Source organism: Echinops telfairi, unplaced genomic scaffold, assembly GCF_000313985.2.
Source record: "Echinops telfairi isolate 266 unplaced genomic scaffold, ASM31398v2 ScPeMD7_8;HRSCAF=38, whole genome shotgun sequence".
Lineage (NCBI taxonomy): Eukaryota > Metazoa > Chordata > Mammalia > Afrosoricida > Tenrecidae > Echinops > Echinops telfairi.
In genome coordinates, this window is record NW_022103905.1 from 14708078 (window position 1) to 14732259 (window position 24182).

The 24182-nt window shown below is 35.9% G+C and overlaps 1 protein-coding gene across 4 annotated transcripts in view; it reads right to left on the reverse strand.

Annotated features, from left to right (window-relative positions):
* The window catches only part of ZNF280D (zinc finger protein 280D), a 116025-nt gene that overhangs the window by 73589 nt on the left and 18254 nt on the right, over positions 1-24182 (reverse strand). For 2 of the 4 annotated variants that reach the window (XM_045286495.1, XM_045286491.1), the window contains exons 1-7: positions 23139-23372; positions 20518-20664; positions 13104-13169; positions 12870-13009; positions 10270-10387; positions 6199-6369; positions 5950-6059 (exon numbers count right to left, since the gene is read on the reverse strand). In XM_045286495.1, the coding sequence (XP_045142430.1) occupies positions 5950-6059; positions 6199-6369; positions 10270-10387; positions 12870-13009; positions 13104-13169; positions 20518-20653 (741 nt within the window). In that variant the 5' untranslated portion in view covers positions 20654-20664; positions 23139-23372. Of the gene's footprint in view, positions 1-5949; positions 6060-6198; positions 6370-10269; positions 10388-12869; positions 13010-13103; positions 13170-20517; positions 20665-23138; positions 23373-24182 lie in introns of those variants that run through there. The other 2 variants (XM_045286493.1, XM_045286494.1) reach the window with 2 other exon arrangements.

The following is a 24182-nucleotide window of genomic DNA, read 5'->3' on the forward strand; positions in this document are numbered from 1 at the left end:
GATGGCAACATATGTACAAATGTGCTTGATACAACTGATGTATGGATTGTTATAAGGGCTGTAAAAGCCCCCAATAAAACGATTTATTAAATTAAAAAAAAAAAGAAAGTAAAAGGTTACAGAGAATTCAGCAAGAAATAATATAGACAGAGAAAGACACTATGAGGAGAATTAAAGGCAATCCTATAATAACTGACATCAATGAGGAGATGCATGGATAGACATGTACGCTGAATGGGAATGGGGCTATATCCATGAATAAACATATATAGGTTCAACAGAGGGTAGCTCCATGTTTATTTATCTATGTTGCACACATATTCATAAATACAAAGGAACAGAATGTGCAAAGTTATGAAAAATAACTTAGCCATAATCCCTCAAAAGAATAAGATGCTGGGCTTGGAGTCTCGGGGGACAAAAAGACCAACTGGCATAACGGCCCACAAAGACAATGTTCTGTATGCTACTTTGGTGAGCAGTGATTGCAAACTTGAAAGCTCTAAAGTATAATTATTGGTCTCCAACTGGTGTAAAGCAGAAAAAAGAAAAGTGAAGACATGGGAACAATTAATCCAGTGTATAATGGGAAGATCAGCCTCTATAACATGGAGCCCAGAACTAGAGTCCTCAGAGAAGCAGGAGGAGGGATCTCATTACATGGAGCTTAATCCTCTGGAAGGATTATGAACCTCCTGGATCCAGGTGACAGTTAAACCATCAAAGAAGCAGCAGCAGAACCAGGAGTCAAAGCATGAAACATATCTCCCATGGAGAACAGATGGCAGATTGCTTTGTGCAGGAAGCTGGCTTGGAAGTGGCATGCCTTTGAGCATTTAATAGGGGTAGATGGGCTTGCTGACCCACACAAGTGGACCTATGTGTCTTTGGGGCTGAGGCTTACTGAAATGGGGTGTCTCTGGGCCAGAGGTTCTCAACCTTCTGAATGCCACGACCCTTTAATACAGTTCCTCATATTATGTTGACCCCCGAACCATAAAATTATTTTTGTTGCTACTTCATAACTGTCATTTTGTTACTGTTATGTATCAGGCGACCCCTGTGAAAGGGTTATTCGACCCCCACCCCATCCCCGCCAAAAGGAGTCACAACACCTGTGAAAGAGTCATTCAACCCCCAAAGGGGTCTTGACCCATAGTTTGAGAACCACTGCTCTGTGTACTTAACTCGGGAAGCTGGGCTTGCTAACCCACGGAGCTTAAGCTGAATGACTTCAAGTTAAGGCTTACAGCAGAGTCACATCCCACTTTATTAGTGGGCATTTATTAGATGACTTGACAGAATCTCATGTGTCCTAATAAACAACTCATCCCTGAGCATTTCACTGGCTTTACGACTTAACTTCCTTAATAAACCCTTTACTCATGAATTTTTTTCTGTGAGTTCTGTGTATCCAGGGATATTTAAACCCAGAGAGGTAAAATAGAGAGCACTAATTAAGACAATACACTGAATACTACAATTAATAAGCTAGATCTGATTGATAACTATAAAACTCCATATCCTAAACACACACAGATAATGAATACATGCAATTTCAAATTTCCATGTAGCATTTTAAAATATAACCCATAACCTTCATCTCTTCTGGGTAAATAGCTAAGACTGCAATTGCTGGATCAAATGGTAAGCCTATATTTAGCTTTTAAAAAACTGCCAGACTGGCTTCCATAGTAGCTTTACCATTTCACATCCCAACTAGCAACAAATAAGAGTCTCTGTTGCTCCACTTCCACTCCAACATTTGATACCGCCAGTATTTTAGAGTTTAGGCTTTCTAATAGGTATGTCGTGTTCTGTCATTGTTGTTTTCATTTAAATTCACTAAGGTCACACAGAGAAGCCCTGGTAGCTTAGGTCAACAGTTTGAAACTGCCAGCTGCTCCACAGAATACAGAAGAGGCATTTTACTACTCTCAAGCTTTATATTCTCAGAAATGCACAGGGACATTTCTACTCTGTCCTATGAGTCAGAATCAATCCCACGGCAATGAGTTTGGTTTGGAGTGACAATGGCTCAGAATCTGCTATGGCTCAGAATCAACTCTAAAGCCAGTTTTAGTTTTAATGACTTGTGATGTTGAATTTTTTTTTTAAATGTATCTTACTTGGTGAGATTTCTGCTCAAATGTCTCTATTTTGTAATTGGGTTGTTTTGTATATTTTAAATACAAGTCTCCTTTAGCAGCTATGTTTTAACAGATCTCTTCTCCCTCAGTGACTTATCTTTTTTTCTCTGAACAGTGTCTTTTGTAGAGCGAAAGTTTTTCATTTTAATGAAATTCAACTTACTTTTTCCTTTTATGTATTTTAATATCTTAAAAAGTAAAAAACACACGCAAAAATAAAACAAACAAACAAACAAAGTCAAAAACAAACCCAGGGCCACTAAGGTTTTCTCATGCTACATACTAAAAGATAATATATAGCTTCATATCTACTTATGATCCATTTTGAGTTCTTTTTCTGAAATATGTTAAAACTATGCCTAGAAAAAAAAAAAAACTATGTCTAGATTCAAAGTCTTGGTAATATAGTAGTTAAATGCTCACTGAAAGAATGGTGATTTGAACCTACCTAGCTGTTATGCAGGAGAAAAGACCTGGTGTTATATACCCACAAAGCTTCACTCTCTACTATACGGTCAATGTTCTCTAGAGAAGCAAAGCAGTGAAGCTTAAATAGGTCAATATGCTGTACAGAGAGAGCTTTATATCAAGGAAGTGGCTGGTGTACCCCCCAAAACCGGAATTCTTCTTCAAAGCTATATATTTAAATTTTTTTACAAAACAACCTTATCACCTTCAAAGTACTCTCCATTACACTGAATACATTTGTCCAAATCTGTGATTCCATTCTTGGGAAACATTTTTCAAACTCATCTGTTTGGATGGCTGACAGTACACCTCCCTTTTTTTCTTCACCTCTTCTAGGTTGTCAAATTGCTGTCTTTTCTTGTCCCTCTTTATTCACAGAAACAAAAAGAAGTTGCACAGAGTAAGGTCAGCAAGAGAGGCATGCTGTTTTTTTTCTAGAAACTGGTGCACTGAGATAGCTGCATAAGCAGGTATATTGTCATGGTGGCAAAACCAGTCCCTTCTCTTCCACAAATCCGGCCTTTTTTGTAGCATACTGTTACACAATCTTTTCAGAACCTCTATATAGAAAGCTTGATTAACGGTCTGACCTGGTAGAACCAACTCCAAATGCACATCACATCTGGTTTTTATTGGGGTACACCCTCGTATATCAAAACTAGAGATGTCTCTGTAGGTGCAGGAGCTAATGGACACAAGATCAGCACGTCAGACAGTAGTATTTTGGCTTTAGAGAGGGAATGCATCCAAGGTCAATAGGTAAGATGAGAGACTGCTGCTGACTCCAAGGATCTGCAGGCAATACAACAGGTCACTGGCTGATATCCAAAGAACTATGGTCCGATGGTGTGCCAAATGTAGGATCCAGGCTCAGCATAAAGCAAACAAACTTTATATTAGAAGAAGGCTACACCCCCAAGGAAACTTCCTTTTGATTGGCTGCTCATAGCTGACCTCATCAAGGGGATATTACATTATGTTAGATATCATGGAGAATTAAAACACATCTTAACTGCCAAACCCACCGAGAATCTGTTGCACTCAAGTTGACACAAAACCCTATCACTGTCACTAAAGAGCCCTAGTACTGCTTTGGGATGTAGGGGGTATAAGGTCACTATGAGTCAGAATTAACTTGATGGCACACATATCATCAATATATATAAATTGTATGTGTGCGTGTGTGCTATCTCCAGATGTTCGGGGAGCATTTGTTAAAAAGACTATTATTATTCCATTGAATTGGTTTTGCTCTTTTGTCAAAATTAGTTAATTATTTTTGCCTAAGTCTCTTCCTAGACTTTCTAATCTGTTCCACTAATCAATTTTTTCACTAATACCACACGGTCCTGATCACTATTATCTTTAAAGAAACTCATAAAATGGGGAGTGTCAGTCCTCCAATGCTATTCTTCTTCAGTACTTTTGACAATTCTATGACATTCTCATATAACTTTAGAATCAGTTTGCCAATCTTAAACCAATTTCCTGAGATCTTAATTGGTAATGTGTTTTACAACCATGAAAGAATTGACATCTTAATAGTAAGTCTTCCTACATGTCTGATCTTTGATTTCTTTAATCAGTTTTAAACCTAAGAACTTCATTATTGCTGGTGCTAATATATACGGTGGGGGGGTTGAACTTCAAATATCAATTGTTAATTGCCAGTATTTAGGAAAAAAATTACATGCACTTTTCAACAAGGAAAACAGCAGTTGAGAGAAGATGAGTTTTATCAAAGGAATTGATCCTTGAATTCCATTTATGAAAAAGAATCAGCTGTAAATCAACAAGAAAAATATCTTTAATAACTTTCTAAGGATTAAATGATATAATATACTTAAAGTTCAATGCTGTCTGACATGTGAACGTAGCTTAATACACTTAGTCTAAGATATTTGATTTTTGTTTCAAATATGTCATTCCAAGAACATGTTGTGATCATCATCGACTTAAAGGCAAAAAATTGTATACAACTAATCTAACTGGAACACTTTTTCATAATGGAAATCTTTTTATCATTCAAAATGTAACTGAAATGTAAAAAATGTATCATCTACTTGACAAAAATCCTCTAACTTTAACCCCCTTCTAGATTTAGTGACTCTTTTTTTAGATTTCTTTATGATAGAAACATATCTAATAAATTATTCAAATATTTATAATTTGAATCAATTTTGTTCCAAAATATTCCATAACCTACTATAGATACAGCTCTTTTGAAATGCTATACAATCTTGTATTATAAAAACATTACATTGAAGTGTTAGTTGTTTCTAATATGAATAATAAAGCATATTACAATAAATAAAATCTTATAAAAAGATTTCCACTTTTTTCATATACAGAAAAAATATATTCCATGTACTACAACTTGAACACAAATTAGCAAAAGACATCCAAGTTTCCTTGTTTATGCAGAAAAAAAACTAGAGGATACAAACCAAACTAATAAAAATATTTTTCTTTTTATATTAATTAAAGATAATAAAGAACTCAGGTTTTACATTCTCTCCATTTATAATGCAAGGCAAAAATAATAGATGTGTCATCCAAATACTAGACTGACAGGAAAAGTAAGAGCATTTGTACCAAATTATTCTCACATAAGATCAAAACAAAAAGTTCAATTATCAAAGGCCACACTTTGAAAACTTGCAGCAGAGATAGAGCAAATATAGTTTTGTACATTAATAAAGAAATTGTATTTGGGTTATTCCAAAAGCTCATTTTCCCCCTACTGTTTAAAAGAAGAAAAAAGCCCATCTGTTAAAGAGATAGCAAGAACTTTTCCTCATCTACTTCTTTGTCTTTGTACTGTTCTTCTCCTTCCACTTCCTCGTGTAATCTAAATTGCCTTTTTGTTTGTCTCCTATCCGCCGCCACCTGGGCATGCAAAGAGAACAAACACCATCTTCACACAGGCACAGAGCAGGATTCTGTGTTATCTACTTAAACGTTTTAAGTGGATACTAATTGGCATTTTTAAGTTATAAGTGAAATTTGAAAAAAATAGAAGCTCATTTTATAAGTATAAGGAATGGTATCATCTGTAAATAATACATTATTTTCATTTAAACAAAAACATGATAAGCATACATTATAATGCATGTGAACCTTCATTTTTCTAATTCGATGATTCAGAGGAATTTTTTATCTTGTATAAGGATAATCAATTTGAATATATATTATGACTTAAGTTTTATAAAAATACTAATTTAAGATTTCTTATCTAAATATCTGGACAAACCAGCCATTATTGTAAACCATTTTAACATTTTCAGAGATTTGCAAACTTTTTAAAAACTAAATTCTGAAAAAGTTTTACCTTCATGTGATTTCTCAAAGGATCCAGAAGATTAAAATGAATGTTGCACTTTGGACAAGCTTTTGGAAAAGGCGTTGCAGTTTTAGATTGATTTGGTGAGGTGTTGATACCTAAAAGAAATTCAGGATATTTATGATTCTAATTTGTTTTATAACCTCATATAACCACTAGTCATTTTAAAAATTTACCACAATTTCTATAATTTATGTATAAATAACATTTTTTTCATAAGGCAGATTTCATATTTACCTTTTGATGGCACTTCCTGAGGAGATGTCAGTGAATTGGAATTTATCGAAGAAAATGTGGCTGAAGAACTTGTTCCCGAAACACCTTCACTAGGTTTAGGCTTTTTTGAGATAGCACTATTTACTTCACAAGTAGAGGGGCGCTTTGATAAAAAGGAACTTTCATTTATACCTACAAAGATTTAAATAAGAAGATATTTTAAAATATTTTGCCATAAAGCATTGCTTTCAACTGCTACATAGGTTGCCTTACATTTAAAACTAAGTAAAAATATTTTGCAACTAAATTAAAGGTAATATCAATTGTTATATCACAATGAAGAATAAAGAGTAATTCCTTTGGGGGGGTAAATATAAAGTAATAATAATAATAAATTTTAAAATAAAAATAATGAGTAAGAAAGACAAGACCATCATCAATATTTTAAAAGCCAAGGAAGAAATTTTTGTCATGGGAACAAATAAGAAATACTTGAGCTTAGAACAAATTCAGGGTGGCTTAAAAGGCAGGTCAACTGACCAAATATAAAGTTCGATCCAGCATAATCAATTTTACAATTATCTCCGTCTGATAATAAAGCTGTTTGAGTTCCTTGTTTGGGGCTAGAGGAGGTCTGCAAGAGGCTTACTCTAACTAGATATTCTGCAAATGGGTTTGGGGTTCCCACTGTCCTTCATAGCCTTCTACAAATTAGGTGTTCACAATGTAAGCTCTGATACTCTTCCCTTCATCATATTTGGATTTTGTTATTGTCATATTTGGATTTTGTTATTGTCATTTTTGCATCACACAAGCTTACATGCTTCTTCCATGAAGAAATAATTCTTTAAAACAACCAAACGCTTTGAGGGAACAAGTCCATGGGCCTGGGAGCTTGAGACCATAATTTCAGAAGATATTAAATTCAATTGGCCTAACAGACCACACAAGGTTCCATACCCTATTTGGCTAAACAGCAACTAGGATGACAAAAACTTGTGTGCAGCTACTTAAGATGCACGTATTGCTATCTTCTTGTCTGGAGGAAATAAGAGGAAAATGCATCAAAGACACATGATAACGGTTAGTCCAATGGACTAATAGTCCACACAAGTATCAGTCTCCACAACTTCAAGATCAGAAGAACTAGATGATCCCTGGGTAGCACTACCAACTGCTTTCAGAGGGATCACATTAGAAATAGAATGGGAGAGAAATGTGGAACAAAATTCAAAATCACTAAAGAAGTCAGGTATATTGGTCTGATAGAGGCTGATACAATTTCTGAGACTATGTCCCTTTGTCATCCTTCAGATCTGGACATGAACTCACTCCCATGGAATAATTTTCAGCCAAATCACAGGTTTATAGAAGTAACAGTAACCCCAAGAAGTACACATACCTTATAATAATCAACCACTTGAGATCAAAGGGGTAGCATTTACAAAAGGAAAGCATTCAGAGAATAAAGAATGAAACAAATACAAGAAAGAACTAGGATGGTTGATGTTACGTTATGGAGATTGCAATCAGTGATATCAAATAAAAACAAATGGAAAACTGGTCTGCTTTGTAAACCTTCACCCGAACTTTAAGAAAAACTTTAAGAAAAAAGGAATGAAAAGTATCTATTCAGATGCAAAAGGGCAATACATTTGGCTACCAACTGAAAGGCTGGAGGTATCAGGGTCACCCAAAGGCGACTCCAAAGATAGGCCTAGTAGCCTACTTCTGAAAAGCCAGCCACTGAAAACACCAAGGAGCACAGTTCCATTCTGACATACATGAAATTATCATGGATCACAATAAACTCAAAGACAACAGTATGAGGTCCCTCAGGGGATATATAAAGAAACTGCACAAACTTCATTATGTGCACACACCAAGAGGCTTGAAAAAGGTTTTGAAAAACCTGAATTAGAATATAACTGATATTTTTCCCATGAACTTAGTGAACCCTCAATAATTTTAGATACTTCAGTGCATTTAAGTTGGCAAAAAAAAACCCAAACCACCTTACATTATTTGTTCTTAGACCCGTAGGAAGCTTCCTATTAAGTTAAAATATCTACTGGAAAATTCATGTCTTCATGGAGGCCTGGTGGTGTAATTGTTAAGTGTTGAGCTGCGAACCACATGGTCGGGAGTATGAAACCACCAGCAGCTCCTTGAGATAAAACGAGCTTTCTATTCCCTTGAACAGTTAGACTCAGAAACCCACAGGGGGTCACTATGAGTCAGCACTGATTCATGGCAGTGAATATGTGTGTCTTCAAATTAAATTACCTATGTATTAGAAATAAGTAATCTTGAATGATAATGCCACAGTCATTCATAAAAAGACCCCTTGGCTCAGAAGCTGAAGACCAAAGAGAGACTTGGCTGCTGGCTGAGGAGAGGAGCTAATGCAGACTAAGGACTGTATCCTCACTGTTTACTGACCATGACTTGTGGTAACTTGCTAACTTCCCAAATAAACCCCCATAATTTTGAGTTTTGTCTGTGAGTTCTATGTGGCCATTGCAACAAACTATCAAACCCAGCAGAAAAGTAGGATTGGTCAGAATTGGTAAAGAGAGATGGATGATAAAGGCATGCCTGACCTCTGCCTTGTGGCAACAGGGAAGCCCGAGGCAGTCAGATACAGCCCCATTCCAAGCTATTTCCACAAAAACTTTATATATAAACTTACAGACAGTACAAAGTATGGCCACAGTAACTGGAATATACCCTAAAATACCTGTAGAGCAAGAATGATTATATTATATAAGAAAAACTTTAAATTTTCATTTTCATACCAGGGGAAAATTGAATTGTACCAGAGGTAAGGTGATTTGATAAAGGCTACAAAACTCTTCGGAACACAAACCTACATCATCTAAATCTGTTTAATCTTATTTACTGTGCAAGCTAATCCCACTCTGAAGTACCATGTAGAAAATTACTAGGAGTCATTGTCCTTTGCCCTAAATAAATTTCAAAAATTCCCCTTTTTTTTTTTTGAATAAAACTCATGCTTTGCAAAATCCAATTTATAGCAAGTACCTACTCTCTCCATTTCTACTGGTTACTGCCTATACCATGTAGGCAATACCAAGAGAATAACAATCAAATATTATCAAAATGGAAAAATATTTCAGTTATTAATGTTACTATATAAAATTTGGGAATAGTTGGTAGATTTGCCATATTTGTAGTGAACAACCAAAAACTGACAAAATTCATGTGTACCTCTATTTAGTTAAATACTTAATTCTATCACACCTATGATGAATAATTACCTTGATCAGAAGGAATTTAGTAAAATTTTTCTTATCACATCAATTTATCTGTTATAGTATAGAATCAAAGAACCTTACCTCTTCTTCTACAAGTTACTTTCATTATTCCTTTATTGGGTATTTACTATGAATAAATCATTGTTTCTGTAGTACTGCCATTTTATAACACCACTCAATTATCACTTCTAAATCATTAATTGAAATAGAAAGATACTAGACTAAGAAATCGACTATAACCATACATTTTTCACATCAGTGGGCACAGAAACTAATGCTTTTTAAAAAGAAAACAGTATTTATGGAAGCACAGAAATAATAGTAGAATTTTTAGCCCATGGGTGGCTCCAACTGAGAACAAATCAGAGCCTGATCAATTACTTACTAGAAATAAACTATTATTTAAGCAATGGATAAAATCACACAAGAAAGGCATCCTAGACTATTAGCACTACTCCACCTTATAATACATGAACACCTTAAAGTGAGGACATGAGATTCAAAACAGAAAGTTAATTCTACCTGCAAATTCACATATTCATTAAAGTTTTTTTTGGGGGGGGGGTATTTATGACTTATTAATTTTCATGAGGCTAAGTTAAATAAGTGGTCTATAATATTAATGAAGAGCTCAGGAATGGATTCTGGCACATTCATACAACCTGGTGTTTCTTTTTCTTTTTCAAAACCATTTTGTTGGGAGTTGATACTGATATCACATCATTCTGAAGTTCAATCACATCAAGCAGTATTGTACAACTGTTACCTAAAAATTTTTTACTTTTAATTTTTCACAAAAAGTGCTAGAACCAACCTGCTATAGAAAGTGCTGGTCCCCCTTGATAATGTGCTACTGCTGTATCCTGGGTCAAGTCAAACAGTAACTCAGAAGAATTTTTAGATACAACTCGTGATGAGTTCATAATAAATCCCTGTTAAAATATTTCAAACAGAGAATATAATTAGTTCCTACAGTTATTATTCTGAGTACTAGTTATTCATAAAAATTTTCTGTCATTTGCTTAGATGTCTAAGGAGCCCTGGTGGTGCTGTCAGGTTAAGTGCTAGACTGCTATTGACAAAGTCTAGGATTCAAAACCCACCAATTGCTCTAAGGAAGCAAAATGAGGCTATCTGCTCACATAAAGATTTACAACCTCATAAAAATTCACTAAGTTACCCTATGTGTATCTTGGTCCGTTGATCGATTAATTGGATCAATAAATGATTAGAAGCTTGGACTGGTTAGTCTACGTAAATTATCATTTGGAGGTTAATTTATGATCCGTGGTCACCCCAACCAAAATGAACAATTCATGAAACTATTATTTTTTACCATTTGAATTGTTCCTTTATTAGTGAACTGTTCATCAAAGCTCCATTGGGCCTTCTCATCTTACAGGTTTATTCCCGCCTCTTCACAGGGAGGTCAATTTCACTGATAAAAAGACAGTTAAATCCTCGTGTGGCCATTCATACAAGTCCATGTTCAGAGAACAAATGATTATGCCACCTTTGCACAGTCAGAGTACTGCGGCCGTTGAACATGGGTCACTGGGCAGACAGTGCCACTAATACTAGTAAAGGTAGAGGTGATATTTTTGGTAAACAAGAGGGATTAGAGTTTGTTTGCCGAGTTCCTTTTCCTTTTTTTAATCTTTACTTTAGAAATGCACACCTGTGTTAGATTTACAAGTAAAATAATAATATATTATTAAGGTGAAATTACTCAGTTTTTAACTACCATTGAGTATTGGTTCAGATATAAGCTGGTGCAAGGAGAAAAAAATCCTTGTTAGTTATATTAACAGTACTGTTTCTATAGGATAATAGATTAGTCCAGTTTAAAATTAGAAGTTAGCTTATATTATGTAAATTAAAGATTTTTTTGTTAAGCTTAAATGCTTTCTTACTTGATGGTTGCTTTTAAGCCAACTATGAATACAATAAAGCTTACTGTCTAAAAAAAGGTTGAACCCAAAATTGAAAGAGCTGTACCTCTTTCAATTATATCTGAAATTTACATAAGGATTATTTGTTAAGCTTTTGGTAAATTTTAGGTTCAACTATTATTCTTAGCTGGACAACCAGCTAGCACCAGGCTCGGTTGGCTTTTCACCTCTTATCGATAAGTCTACTCAATATTTTGCAACAAAGATTAATTGATTCTTTAAAATTGCTTATAGGTAGCTCATCTGTTTTGGGGGTATTTGGCCGCAGTTCTTTGTCAAATTTATTGTAGTTAGTTTATTATGCAAAAGGTAGAAGTTTTAATCTTTGCTGTATTTTACTTTGAGTGAAATCTTTCATCTTTCCCTTGCAGTACTGTCTCTATTGCTCAACTAGTAGAATTTCTATCACCTATATGTTTAAAGGGGTAAGTGTTTTAGTTTAGAAATGAAATGTATTTGTTTATATATTGTTGGGCTAAGATATGGTTCAAAATGGTCAGTATAGCTGAAATCTTCTAGAGTTAAGCCAGATGCTTTAAATAAGCTACATTCTGAGTTGTCCAAGCACACTTTCCAGTATGCTTACTAGTTACAACTTAAGTCCTCTCATATACATATTATGTACAAAATAGTTAATAACGTTTTACATATTTAAATACTTCAGGAGGGTGATGGGCAGTGTGTGCATGCTTCACAGCCAATTTCAACCAAGCACGCTATTCTTGGCTTACTAGTAATGCCTCCTTTGGTCTTTAATTTCATAAAGGCTTTCATTAAATGTCCTGGGTATAGAAAATGTAGCCCATTAGTCTCCATCACATAGGTAACACCTTGACCTAAAGTTTTTATGTTTTTAATTATTTAGCTTACTATTATTCCTTTTAAGTGTCTGTTGAAGATGGGTGTATATAGACTGTATTAGCACGTGGTGGTACGGTATGCTGGGGTTTACTGATTACACAGTAGCTCCTCTCGGTGGATGTGAAGCACCAAGTCAAGTTTTAAGCTTTTGCTAGTGGTTCTCTAGAGGACTGTACTGATTTTAAATGTCTAAGCTTAGGGCTAAGCATAGTGGGGTATCTAATCCCAATTTGTTTCTTAGCTATCACGTATTCAGAGATAATAACTTCACTTTGTAATGTATTTAAGCTTTTTCTGAAGCTTTTTACATCATAGAAGAATTTTAACTTTATTTATATAATGTTCCTAAACACGCTTTAAGCTGGTGTTTATTAATTTGAGTTAATCATAAGACCGTGGTGGCTGGCACAAAACTAACCAACTCTAGAAAGTATAACTTAGTCACTTTGAGTTGGAATCAACTTGATGGCAATTGGCTGGATTATACTTCTACTGGAATAATAACTAGCTATAATAGGGCAAGTTTTAACTAATATTGATTGCCATTGATAAGTAACATTAAATGTATCCTTGGGATAACTGAAATTTTTAAAACACTTACAGGCTTAGACAAAGGCTGAACAATAACAGAACTAGCTGAAGATCGAGACTCCATTTGAAAATTTACTGGTGAGGCAGTCACTGGATTTGATGTTTGGTTGGTGAAGTGTTGATTTGTAGGCTTGAATGCAGGAGTAACACCTGTATTTTAAAATTATACAACATGTTGAGTAAATTTCTACAGAATCAACTATATAAAATACTTCATTTAAAAATTAAAATAGTATAAAGATACCTCGACCAAGTGCGCCATTCTTTATTCCCCTTGAGTATGAGCTGGGGTTAACTCTGTTCAAAATATCTATAAAAAATAAAATTTATTTTAATATCCACTGTTTGAGTGAAATACCTATTAACATAATTGAATTGAAAATAATTACTTGTTTCTCAAGGAGTATATGCACATTACCATTGACTTAAGCTAATTATAAACTAATACAGCTAATTCTAAAGATATACTAAACTCAATATAAAATTCAAAACCTTCTAAATGGCAAAGAAATATACAAACTAAATTTCTTCTAAAATCATTCACATATAAAAAAGAAAGCATTTACATATACCCAGTAATTAAAGAATAGTTACTTTCTTGAATAAAGAAGGTTGTACATATACTTGATTTTCTAAGACGAAATCCCAACTTTTTCCAGCCTCCATATTCCATTCACATCCATAAAAGCCTGAACGTTTCATTGTGAAGGAACTAATTGGATGTCTGTACAATTACTCCAGTTCCAAAAGGGAAATAACCAGAGAATGCATACTAAATTGAACCAAGAATTTATCAAAATGCCTTATAATTTAGGGGATTACAAATCGACAACTATATCACAAGTCAATCTGAGAATGGCATGATGTCCTGAATCCATTTACCATTCCTTACTCTTGTATCATGTAAACTCTAATTTCTGATTTATTTAGGAACTGAACTAAAATTTGGAAGAGTAGGAATTTGCCAACCATTGCTACTCAGGAAACAGTACAAACAACAAAGAAAACATTTCATGAAACAAACTTTTTTTCCTACTTCATACAAAAAAATCAAATTAAAAAAAAAGAAGAAGAACCAAACAATTGTCACCACTGAGTCAATTTTGAGTCATGGCAATGCTATATGTACCAGAGTAGAACTGTGATCAATTGCGTTTTCAATGGCTGTGATCTTTCAGGGGTAAATTGGAGGTCTTTCTTCTGCTGTACTGTTGGGTGGGTTCAAACTGCCCCCCTTTCCATTGGCAGACAAGTACAGAATTATCTGCACCACCCAGGGTCTCCTAAGAAAGAACCAGATCTCACTAGTTGTCCAGTGCTGTTGTTAACAGAAATACCACAAACAGTTGGCATTAAACAAACAAATTCATTTTCTCATTACTTAAAAGGCTGTAATTCCAAAACTAGGGTGTCAGCAGCTCTAGAGAAATGCTTTCTGGGTGTGTGAGCTCCTCTTCAACATTTTTCTGGTCCTCAGAGATGTCCACGTAGCTTTTCTGGCTTGCTCGCTTGATCTCTTTCACGTCTCAAATGAGAGACCCAAAACACAGACTACACTAATCTTACCTCGTAACAACAAAAAAACCCATTTCCAAATGAAATTATTATCCCAGACATGGATTTGGATTTACAGCATTACTGGGGCAGTGAGGGATATCACAGCTCAATGTATAACACCTATTAAATAAGGGACAACAAAGAGTCAGAAAAAAAGATAGGGTTGTTTTTGAATAATGGCAATCCAATGTCCTATAAATAAGCACTACAGAAAATTTCCAAAAGAAATAGCTGCTCAAACACTAGACAGTGCTTTCTCCTAGAAAGATTAATTATTAAAACCAAAGAACTATCTCCACAGTGTATTTTGGTAGAGATGATCTACGAAACACAAATTTGCCCTGCCCCCCATGACAGTTCTATATAAACAATTAATTCATATTCCATATGCTAAAATATTTTGGGATTACATATAGAAAAGCAATGAAATCATTTTATCCTTTTATCACCAATTATTTTTTGTTTAGATTTTGTAGATATGTGTTTCTGCTTATAGAATGCATGCTGAACCATTGTTTTTTACTTTTTTTAACTTTGGTGAAGTATGATGGGTTTTTATAAATCTGATGTGGGACACTGATGTCACGTGAACTCTGGTGGTAGAAAGGGTGGGATGAGGCACAGAAAAATATATCTTAACAAAAGACATTTTTTGGTTAAAAAAAGAGAAAGAAAGAAAAATATATCTTAACAATTTGGAGTGAAACCTTTTGAATAAATCAGAGTAAAGGTGGCCTGCGCTGACTACACACAATTTTTCCAGCCTACATCTTCTTAGTGAATTGACTTCTGGTTCCCTTGACAAGTAATTTCCAACCTGTCAGAGCACCTGCTAAACTCCTGGCTTGTTCTTGACAAGAAAGGAAAGTCTTCTATTTCTTTTGATTTCTCAGCCCACAGAAAGCTGCCTAGAGACAGTGATCCTTAAGGACAGTAGGTCACATCTGCCTTGTTACAGTTCCACATTGCAAAACTATTTACAATTCCAAAGTCAATAAGGAAATACAGTACTTGATGCCACCAGGTGACACCATCCTCCTATTGCATACCTTCCCTGCCTCTGGTCAATGCAGTCCACTCCTCACATTAATTGCGATGTATTCTAGAACAACTCTTGGGCAAAGGATTCCTGAGGAACTATCTTTGTTCTTTCTTCTGACAATAGTGATGTCCTTTGAACTGTGGAATATTAACAAAACTGTCACAGGTTTATTCTCCTGCCACTTTACTGTAGACATACACCTTTTGTACAAAACAGATTCTTCCCTCTGAAATTTCTTTCCTCCTCAGCATTCTTGGTAGGCTCTTTCAAGTTATTTGTGCTGTGCATACAATTTGCTGTTCATGGTTTTCACTAAAAGAAACTGTTGAAGAATATGGTCCTATGAGAATGGTTGTATCAGCGATACAGTGCAAATACAACATTCTCACCAAGGGAAAGAGATGAGTCATTGTTCATGCTTTTTTCCCCAGAATAGATTTCAATGTGACTTAAAAGGGCAGTTGTGAGTCAGTCAAGCGCCAAACTTTGTACATGTGCCTGGCAGGCTTCATATGCATGTACTGCTTATTGATGAACGATGGCACCATGTTTTTGTCAACTGCCATGACATTTGAAGGCACATATAATAAATTGCTTTAGGTAGCCATTAAGAATACTGGTACTCAGTAATACCAAGGTTGTTCTGCTTTTGAATTGTCACTGCAGCGTTAAGTTCTGTTTCCTGAATCTTGTTTTAGCGTTAAGTTCTCGTGTGGAACTAATGTGAAATATGGGACCTTTGGACAGTAATATCCCATTCTCCGAGAGCTGCATTTACCTATCAGTATATACACAGCAACAAATGTCTTTATCTCCTCTACAGTTGCAGGCTGCCAGTTTTTACTTTGCATTCGAATCTCCTGGCCACGCTGTCATCTTATGCACTCCTGGGTCACATATAGATTTGGTCCTTTATGATTTCCAACATTTCTTCCATAAATGCAGATCAAAAATATAATCTACCTTCAGGATCTTCATGGGTCAAATGTGAATAAACTTTGGCATCCCGCTAAAGTTAGCTCATTATCAAAGGAGGAGACTTCTTTGTACAATCTCTTTTGCTTTCTTTGATGTCAACAAGGCCATCAGTTGGTCCCTTTCTAGTATAACAAGGACTGCTTCATCATCTTTTGGTACTACGTCTCTGTCATGCTATCAGTGCAATAAGCTTCAGATTTCCCAAGACAAGTAGCAAGCTCCAGTAAGGCATCTTTGTCACACAACTCCTCAGATTCACTCTCGTTCTCAGGGAGAGAAAGTAAGAGTTCTACAGCTTCTTTGAGGAGCCTTGAAGGCATAGTAGTTACATGTTAGGTTGCTAACTGCAAGGTCAGCAGTTTGAAACCACCAGCCACTGCATAGAAGTAAGATGGGGCTTTCTACTCCTGTAAAGATTAGTCTTGGAAACTCATACGGGTGAGTTTGGAAACTTGGAAATTCTATCCTTTGCTATAGGGTCACTATGAGTGGGCATTAACTCAGTGGTGGGGAGATTGGTTTGGTTTACTTTTGGTTTGAAAAGCTTCTTCAGTTTTATAAATGGCCATTTATGAAACCAGAGGAGCTTTTCAGGAAAAAGTAATTCCAGGATCAGTGGACCAGGAGAATACCACTACCATACCTGTAGTATGAGACTACATACAGGAAGATACTACACAGTCCAACTGTTTATAAATATAAAAGTCCCAAAAGGAAATATAGTCATGGGATTTCTACCACCATGAATTACTTCTTACTGAAAAAGAACTATTTAGAGCTTATAAACCAGATCATACGTTCTAAACAAACTGTATGAAATGTACACGCAGCACATCAAGGGTAATATAATTATGATGATTGATTATAAGTCACTGACGTCAATATTCCCTACTCTCAACCACCATATCTTCCCAGTAACACAAAGGACATTTTAAATATACTTAAAATCCTCATTTCAAAGAGACAAAGGTTTTTCACAATCACTCCTTTAGGATGTACTACCTCATACAATAATCTATAAACCTGGCTAAATGTTTCAGAGAAACTTCCTTCTGGCTTTATATAGTTACGCAAGTCCTCCACCCTAACGCTAGCATATACAACACACAGAAAAATGTTTCAAGAAATGCCAGAGGGGGAGAATGTAAGTGATACACGTACCACAGGTTATAACGAGCAGCTAGTAGATTCAAAGCACGGTGCCACCAAGGCTCCCCCTAACATGCCTAGTTATTTTTATAATAGAAGTAGTACTCCACTTTGCACCTCAATGAGAGATTATCAATCTACCAATGGAAACAGTACTGAGAACTCAACTGGTTAAATCACTCTCCTTCTGATAAGACTAAAGTATCATTACAAGTTTAGAGAGAAGAGAGACAAGAATTAGGTTTTCAGAAAACTTCAAAACTAGTTTAATACTTTTAAGCATTGATATGGAAAATACTCATAATGAATACTTTCTTTTATAAGGATCAACACAAAGCTGGGTCCTAGGAGAAGGAGGTTAAAGATGTCTCAAATATCCAGCTTTTCCAAAATGTTGTACCACTTCATCATTTCTTATATCAACTACTGTGCCTCCCCTCTGTACTCTCACTCCCATCTGTGATATGGTAGTGTCTCACAGACCTCACACACCATCCGGCTCACACAGTGGTGGAAGCTGGCAAATCTTCAATCTGTACATCAGACATTAGGCTGTATATTTCTTCAAACTCATATGGTTGTGTGGTTTTATGAATCAAAATTGGCAGGTCAGCTAATAGGCTGCTGGCTCACAAAGGCATGGAAACTGGCAAATCAAGTCAGACAACAGGCTAACTGGCTCTAGAACTAGAGGTCAGAGAATGAAGAACTGGAAGCAGAATCCACAACTTTGCCACAGCATTCATGCAAAGGGGCTTCAAAAAGCTTGTAAATTTTAGAATTAAAAGATAATGAAATGTCCCTAAAACTTTCTGAAGCACCCTCAATTTGGATGCAGACCATACCTTCAAGGGAATTTCCCCTCCCTTACTTGAGCACAGTGTACACCAGTTTGACTGTAAGAGTAGTGATTGGACTAAGGATAGTGACATGAATCACGCTCTTCAGAAAGGTGATGAATTCAAAATACATTCAACTTTAGTCCTGATCAGTAACATGACAACTCTATCCAAAGTGACCAGACCAATATGTGGTGGGTGTATAGGATACAGTAGAACTACTGCACAGTATTTCCAAAGTGTAGATCTTTATAGAAGTAGACTGCCATGGCTCTCATAGGGGATGATGAGTTCAAACAGCCAAACTACTGGTTAGCAGTTGAGTGCTGTAGCTACTACGGCATCAGATTAGGATTCACAATACATCACAAAATGGGGTACACTTACATCAGATCACAAAATGGGGTAAATGACAACCCATTGAAAGTCATGACTTAATTATATTGATAGATACTGTTTTTGCTTTGTTTTTTAAACAATTTATTGGGGGCTCTTACAAATTGTATAACAATTCAATTATATTAAACACTCTTGTACATATGTTGCCATCAATATTTCCAAAACATTTTCTTTCTACTTGACCCTTGGTATCAGCTCTTTTTTCCCCTCCCTCCCCCACCTTCCTACCCTTGTGAATCCTTAATCAATTATATATTATTATTGTTATTTCATTGACAATTAATCTTAACCATCACAGGTTCCAAACACCTAATTTGCATTAAACTATCCAATCCCCATAGTGGGCCACAAGCATCCTATGTGCATAGTCTCATCCAATCACTGTATGGGAATCCCACAGATTATCTTTAAAAAAAATCATTGCCATCAAGACTAAGCAGAACTGTTGCTCTGAGTTACCAAGGCCGTCAAATTTCATCTTTCTCACATGGAGCAGCTGGGAAGCTCAAACTGCTGTTTTAGCAGTCTAAATCATAAGTCCATTACCACATCAGAGTAAAGACTATTTCTAGGAGAGCCATAGTCACTGCACTACCATAAGAAAAGAAAAAAAAGAGTTACATTCTTTGATAACAAACAAGCCATGTAAAAGAAATAGAAAAGGATGTTTTCTCACTGTCCCCTGAGCTTTCATAAATTATTTCTCTGTAAACTTACACAATTTGGGCAGACATTTAAAAAATATACTGACCAGTATATCATCCATGCACAATAGCTGTATACCATATCAGCCTTTCAGGAAAAAAACTGCCTACCATGCCATCCTTTCAGGAATATAAACTGGCGTTTTTAGAAGACGATGTGGCCAGAAAGTACAGTCCTTTGGCATGTGGGTCAAAGACTGTAATGGTTCATAGTCTGTACATTCAGTAGTAATGCTCACGAAGACACTATGATGAGATAGTTGTGAGAACTCAGATGAAAAGACTACCAAAAACCTATTTAACATACAAAAAAGAAAAGGAAAAAGAGGTCAAACTCACTGCTATCGAGCCAATTCTGACTCATGCCGACACCCCAGGTCAAGGTAGAACAGCCCCTGTGGGTTTTCTGAGAAGGTCACTTTACCAGAGTAGAAAGTCTCAACTTTCTCCCACAGATGTGGCTGGTGGTTTCCAGCTGCAAATCTTGCAGTCAGTTCCCCACCAAGTAGCACATTACATCACTAGGGTTCCTTTATTTAATAGAAAACGTCTTTTAAAGTTCATGGAAAATGCAACTAAAAGATAATGCAACTTTTCCACAAACTTTTTGAAAGCCAACACATATTCTGACATTTTAAGCAAAACATTTCATACCTGACCTTTTCTCCATGTCTGTATGTTAGGGGGAAAGAAAGAAAAATGAGCAAATAAACAAGATTACTCCACACACACAAAAATATAATTTCTGGTCTTGGAAGGTTTCCAACGTTACCAGCTACTCTTAACCCATTTCTTTTCTCTCATATAATATTTAAACCTCTCACTTCCTTCAAGTCAGCAGCCCCATTCCTAACCTTCTGATCTCCTACCCAATTTCCCATCTCAACATTACAAAGGTACAAAAACATCAAGGACATACAAGCCAAACCACAAGTTTTTCCATCAGAAACAGTCTTTCAAAATTTTCCCTCACTGAAAGAAAAGACTTACTTGAAATTGCTGGTTTTGAACTGGTTATCTCCCCAACGAAGATTGGTTCATCGTCGTCATCATCTTCAACTTCTTTTACTTTCTTCTGCCAGGGTTCCAGCTCTTCTTCTTCACATTCCATAAATAGTTCCGCCATTTTTGAATTATCTAATTTTTGAAAGAAAAGAACCAAACCTTATTTTCAAAAACAAAAAAATGTAATTTTGCAATACGTAGTATGAAATTTAAGATGTACTTTAACAATTTTACAGCAATTTCTAAATTGGTATTTGTAGTCAGTACATGGTAGTAACAGTTAAAATCAGAGTCACTCTTTTAAAGATCTATACTTAAAAAGTTTTAGACTAACAGATGAATAATGATGACAGTAACTATTTATATAGTAGTTGTTGCTGTAAAGCTCTGTAATGTCGGTTCTGACTCATAGAGAGCCTAGGGACAACACAACAAAACACTGCCATCTTGTGCCATCCTCACAATCTTAGCTTGACATTTCCTATGATGTTTGACTCCACGGTTGCAGAACACGATTGTCAATTCATCTCATCAAGGGTCTTCTTTTTCACTGACTCTACACGGTATCCTTTTCCAGGGACTAGTTTCTCCTGATAATATGTCCAAAGTATGTGGGGGGAAAACTTGACTTCCTCATTTCTAACGAGCATTCTGGCTACACTTCTTCCAAGACAAACTTTGTTTTCTGACAGTTCATAGTAGTTTCAGTATTCTTCACCAGCACCATAATTCATATGCATCGATTCATCTTTAGTCTTCCTTAGTCAATGTTCAACTTTCACATGTATATGAAGCAGTTAAAAATACCATGGCTTGGGTCAGGAGCACCTTAGTCCTCAAAGTGACATCACTGCTCTTCAACAATTTAAAGAGGTCATATGCAGCAGATTTGCCCGGTGCAATATGTCCTTTGATTTCTTGACTGTTGCTTCCATCAGCATTGAATGTGGATCCATGTAAAATGAAATCCTTGACAACTTTAATCTTTTCGGTTTACCATGATGTTATCCATTGGTCCAGCTGTCAGGATTTCAGTATTTTTTATAATGAGTTGCAATCCATAATGAAAGCGGCAGTCCTTGATCCTCATTATCAAATGGTTGAATAACTCCTCCCAGGTTGTTAATAAACTTTCCTCCAATCCTGATGCTGAGTTACTTTCTTCACGCAATTATTTATAGTGGACAGAAAATTAGGTACAGCCAAATCAGTGAAAGTGAGTTTTAATCTTTATGTTTATAAAAATGATTAAAACTGGTCATTATCTGTGAAGGAAAAATACATCAGCATTTCAAATAGAAGGCTCAAAAACCTCAAAACTCACTGCTATCAAGCCGATTCAGATACAGAGCAGCCTTATAGGGCAGGATAGAACTGCCCCTATGAGTTTTGGGATTGTAAATATGCACAGGAGCAAAAAGGTGCATGTTTCTCCACAGAATAAAAGACATCAAGTGGAAAATATAACCTATTTTCATTAGCATTTGGATATCCTATCCACCTGTTACACAAATTCTAGAAAAATGCTACATCAAGTATATGACTTCAAGCAGATATCCAAAGAAACATATTCCTTTCCCTAGGAACTCTTGGTCCCATAATAATTTCCTCAACAAACCATAAAGACTTACTTTTCCTATAACTCCAAATTGCATTAATAGTCTATGCTATGCAATTAGAAACTTAATATAAATAATCTCAAATTTCTCACTATTTCTTCCTGTATCTTATGTTATCATGGATTAAATTGAGTTCTCCAAAAACGTATATGTCAACTTGGCCAAGGCATGATTCTCGGTATTATGTGGTTGTCTTCCATATTGTGATATGTTATAAATCCTAATTTCTATGTTAATGAGGCAGGATTCGTGTTGGATGTATCTTAAAATCACAGCCTTGATTCACATTACTTCCACATTCAAATTGCACCTTTGCTTCAGTCAAACCATGTATCTCACAAGAAGTAAATACATCAGGAAGGAATCTCACTACAACCAAAATTAAGAGCCAGGAATGGAGTGCACTGACAATCGCCTAGATCCAGCGGAAGATTAATGTCAAGACACCTGGAGATCTCTGAAAAAGCAGGAAGCAGAATCCAACACAGAAAATTTTCACCTTGAGCCAGTGCTCTAACTTCAGACTTCTAGCCTCCTAAAGTGTGAGGAAATAATTTTGCTTAAGGCCATTCATTCTGTTATATAGCAGCACCAGATAACTAAGAGATTTTCAACACCAAGTTAAGGTTCTTGAGAGCTAAGTTTCTTAAGAATGTACAAGAGAAAATCATAAAGTATTGCTATTAGAGTTTCAATTCATACATGCACAATAAGCAAGATGAGGGCCAAAGCTGACCTCTGGACTCCTACTGCTCCAAAATAGGGATCAGACATGCCTCCACAATCTACCCTTCTTAACTTATTCTGGTACCAACCATTCCTCCCATGACGCTCTTCTTCTATGTTAGGTTTGATAGTTCGTTGCAATGGACACACAGAACTCACAGATAACATTCACAATTAAGGGGGTTTATTAGGGAAGTTAATAAGTTGTCATAAGTCAGAATCAGCAAAAGAAAGGATACTATCATTAATCCACAGCAATACCTCTCTCCTCAGCAAGCAGCCAAGTCTCTCTGATTTTCAGTCTCTCAGTCACAGGGTGCTTTGGTCTTTGCCTCCATGGACCAGAAAGCCAGCCTGCCCATGTCCCACATGTACATAGTCTTGGGTCAGATGACAATGTACCTCACAGTCTTGCCACTGCTTCTCTGAGTCTCCATGCCACAGCTTCTTGTGCATCTGGGCTTAGTAGTCTCCACCACTTCAGAGATTTGAGACGTGCTGTTCCAAATAGTGCTGTGAATTTAATATGATTTATATACTGAGGAATGGCTTTGATGGAGGTGGCTTCTCTTTTATCTGACATTAACCCCCAAGGAAAATTAAGGATGGTATCTTAAGCCACACCTTCTATTCTAAGGCAGTCTAATAACACCTCCAAGGATAAAGGTATAACCTTGGTCCACAACCTCTACTAAAATCAAGTCTTAATCCTGTCTGTTGGTACAGTAGAGAAGGCCCTCCACAATGGGATTCTGGAGGCACAGGTGTAGAACCACAGGTGTAGAACCACAGAATCCAGATTTATATTAAAGCACATAAGCAGTTAATGCCTAGAAGGGCCATATAAATTGACTACAGCTCACATGAGGTTTATTCTAAACAAAACATGTTTCAACATCTCTGTGATTGATGGATGGATGCAAATTCTCTCAGTAATACACTTATCTTAGTCTTTAGGGTGCCTTCAAAAATAACTGAATTACAACCGTGGCTTCCAAAGGGTTCTGCTGGACTAAACTCAAAACAAGGGTTCAGCTCAGAATTTTAGAGAGACTATTTTTTGGTATGCCAAAGGGGTAATCTTCATAGACTTTCTTGAACATAGGTTGATCATAGGGGATTATTAGGAAGAAGTTTCAAGAAAACTGAAAATTGTATTGATGAGAAAAAGGCCAGAAAAACTGAACCAAGGAATTTTTTTCCCCTTAAGACAATGTGCTTATTTATTCTTTCAGAGTAATGCAGGGAATCCTATAAAAATTTCATTGGGAAATTTTACCCCAGGCGTCCTCAAACTACGGCCCA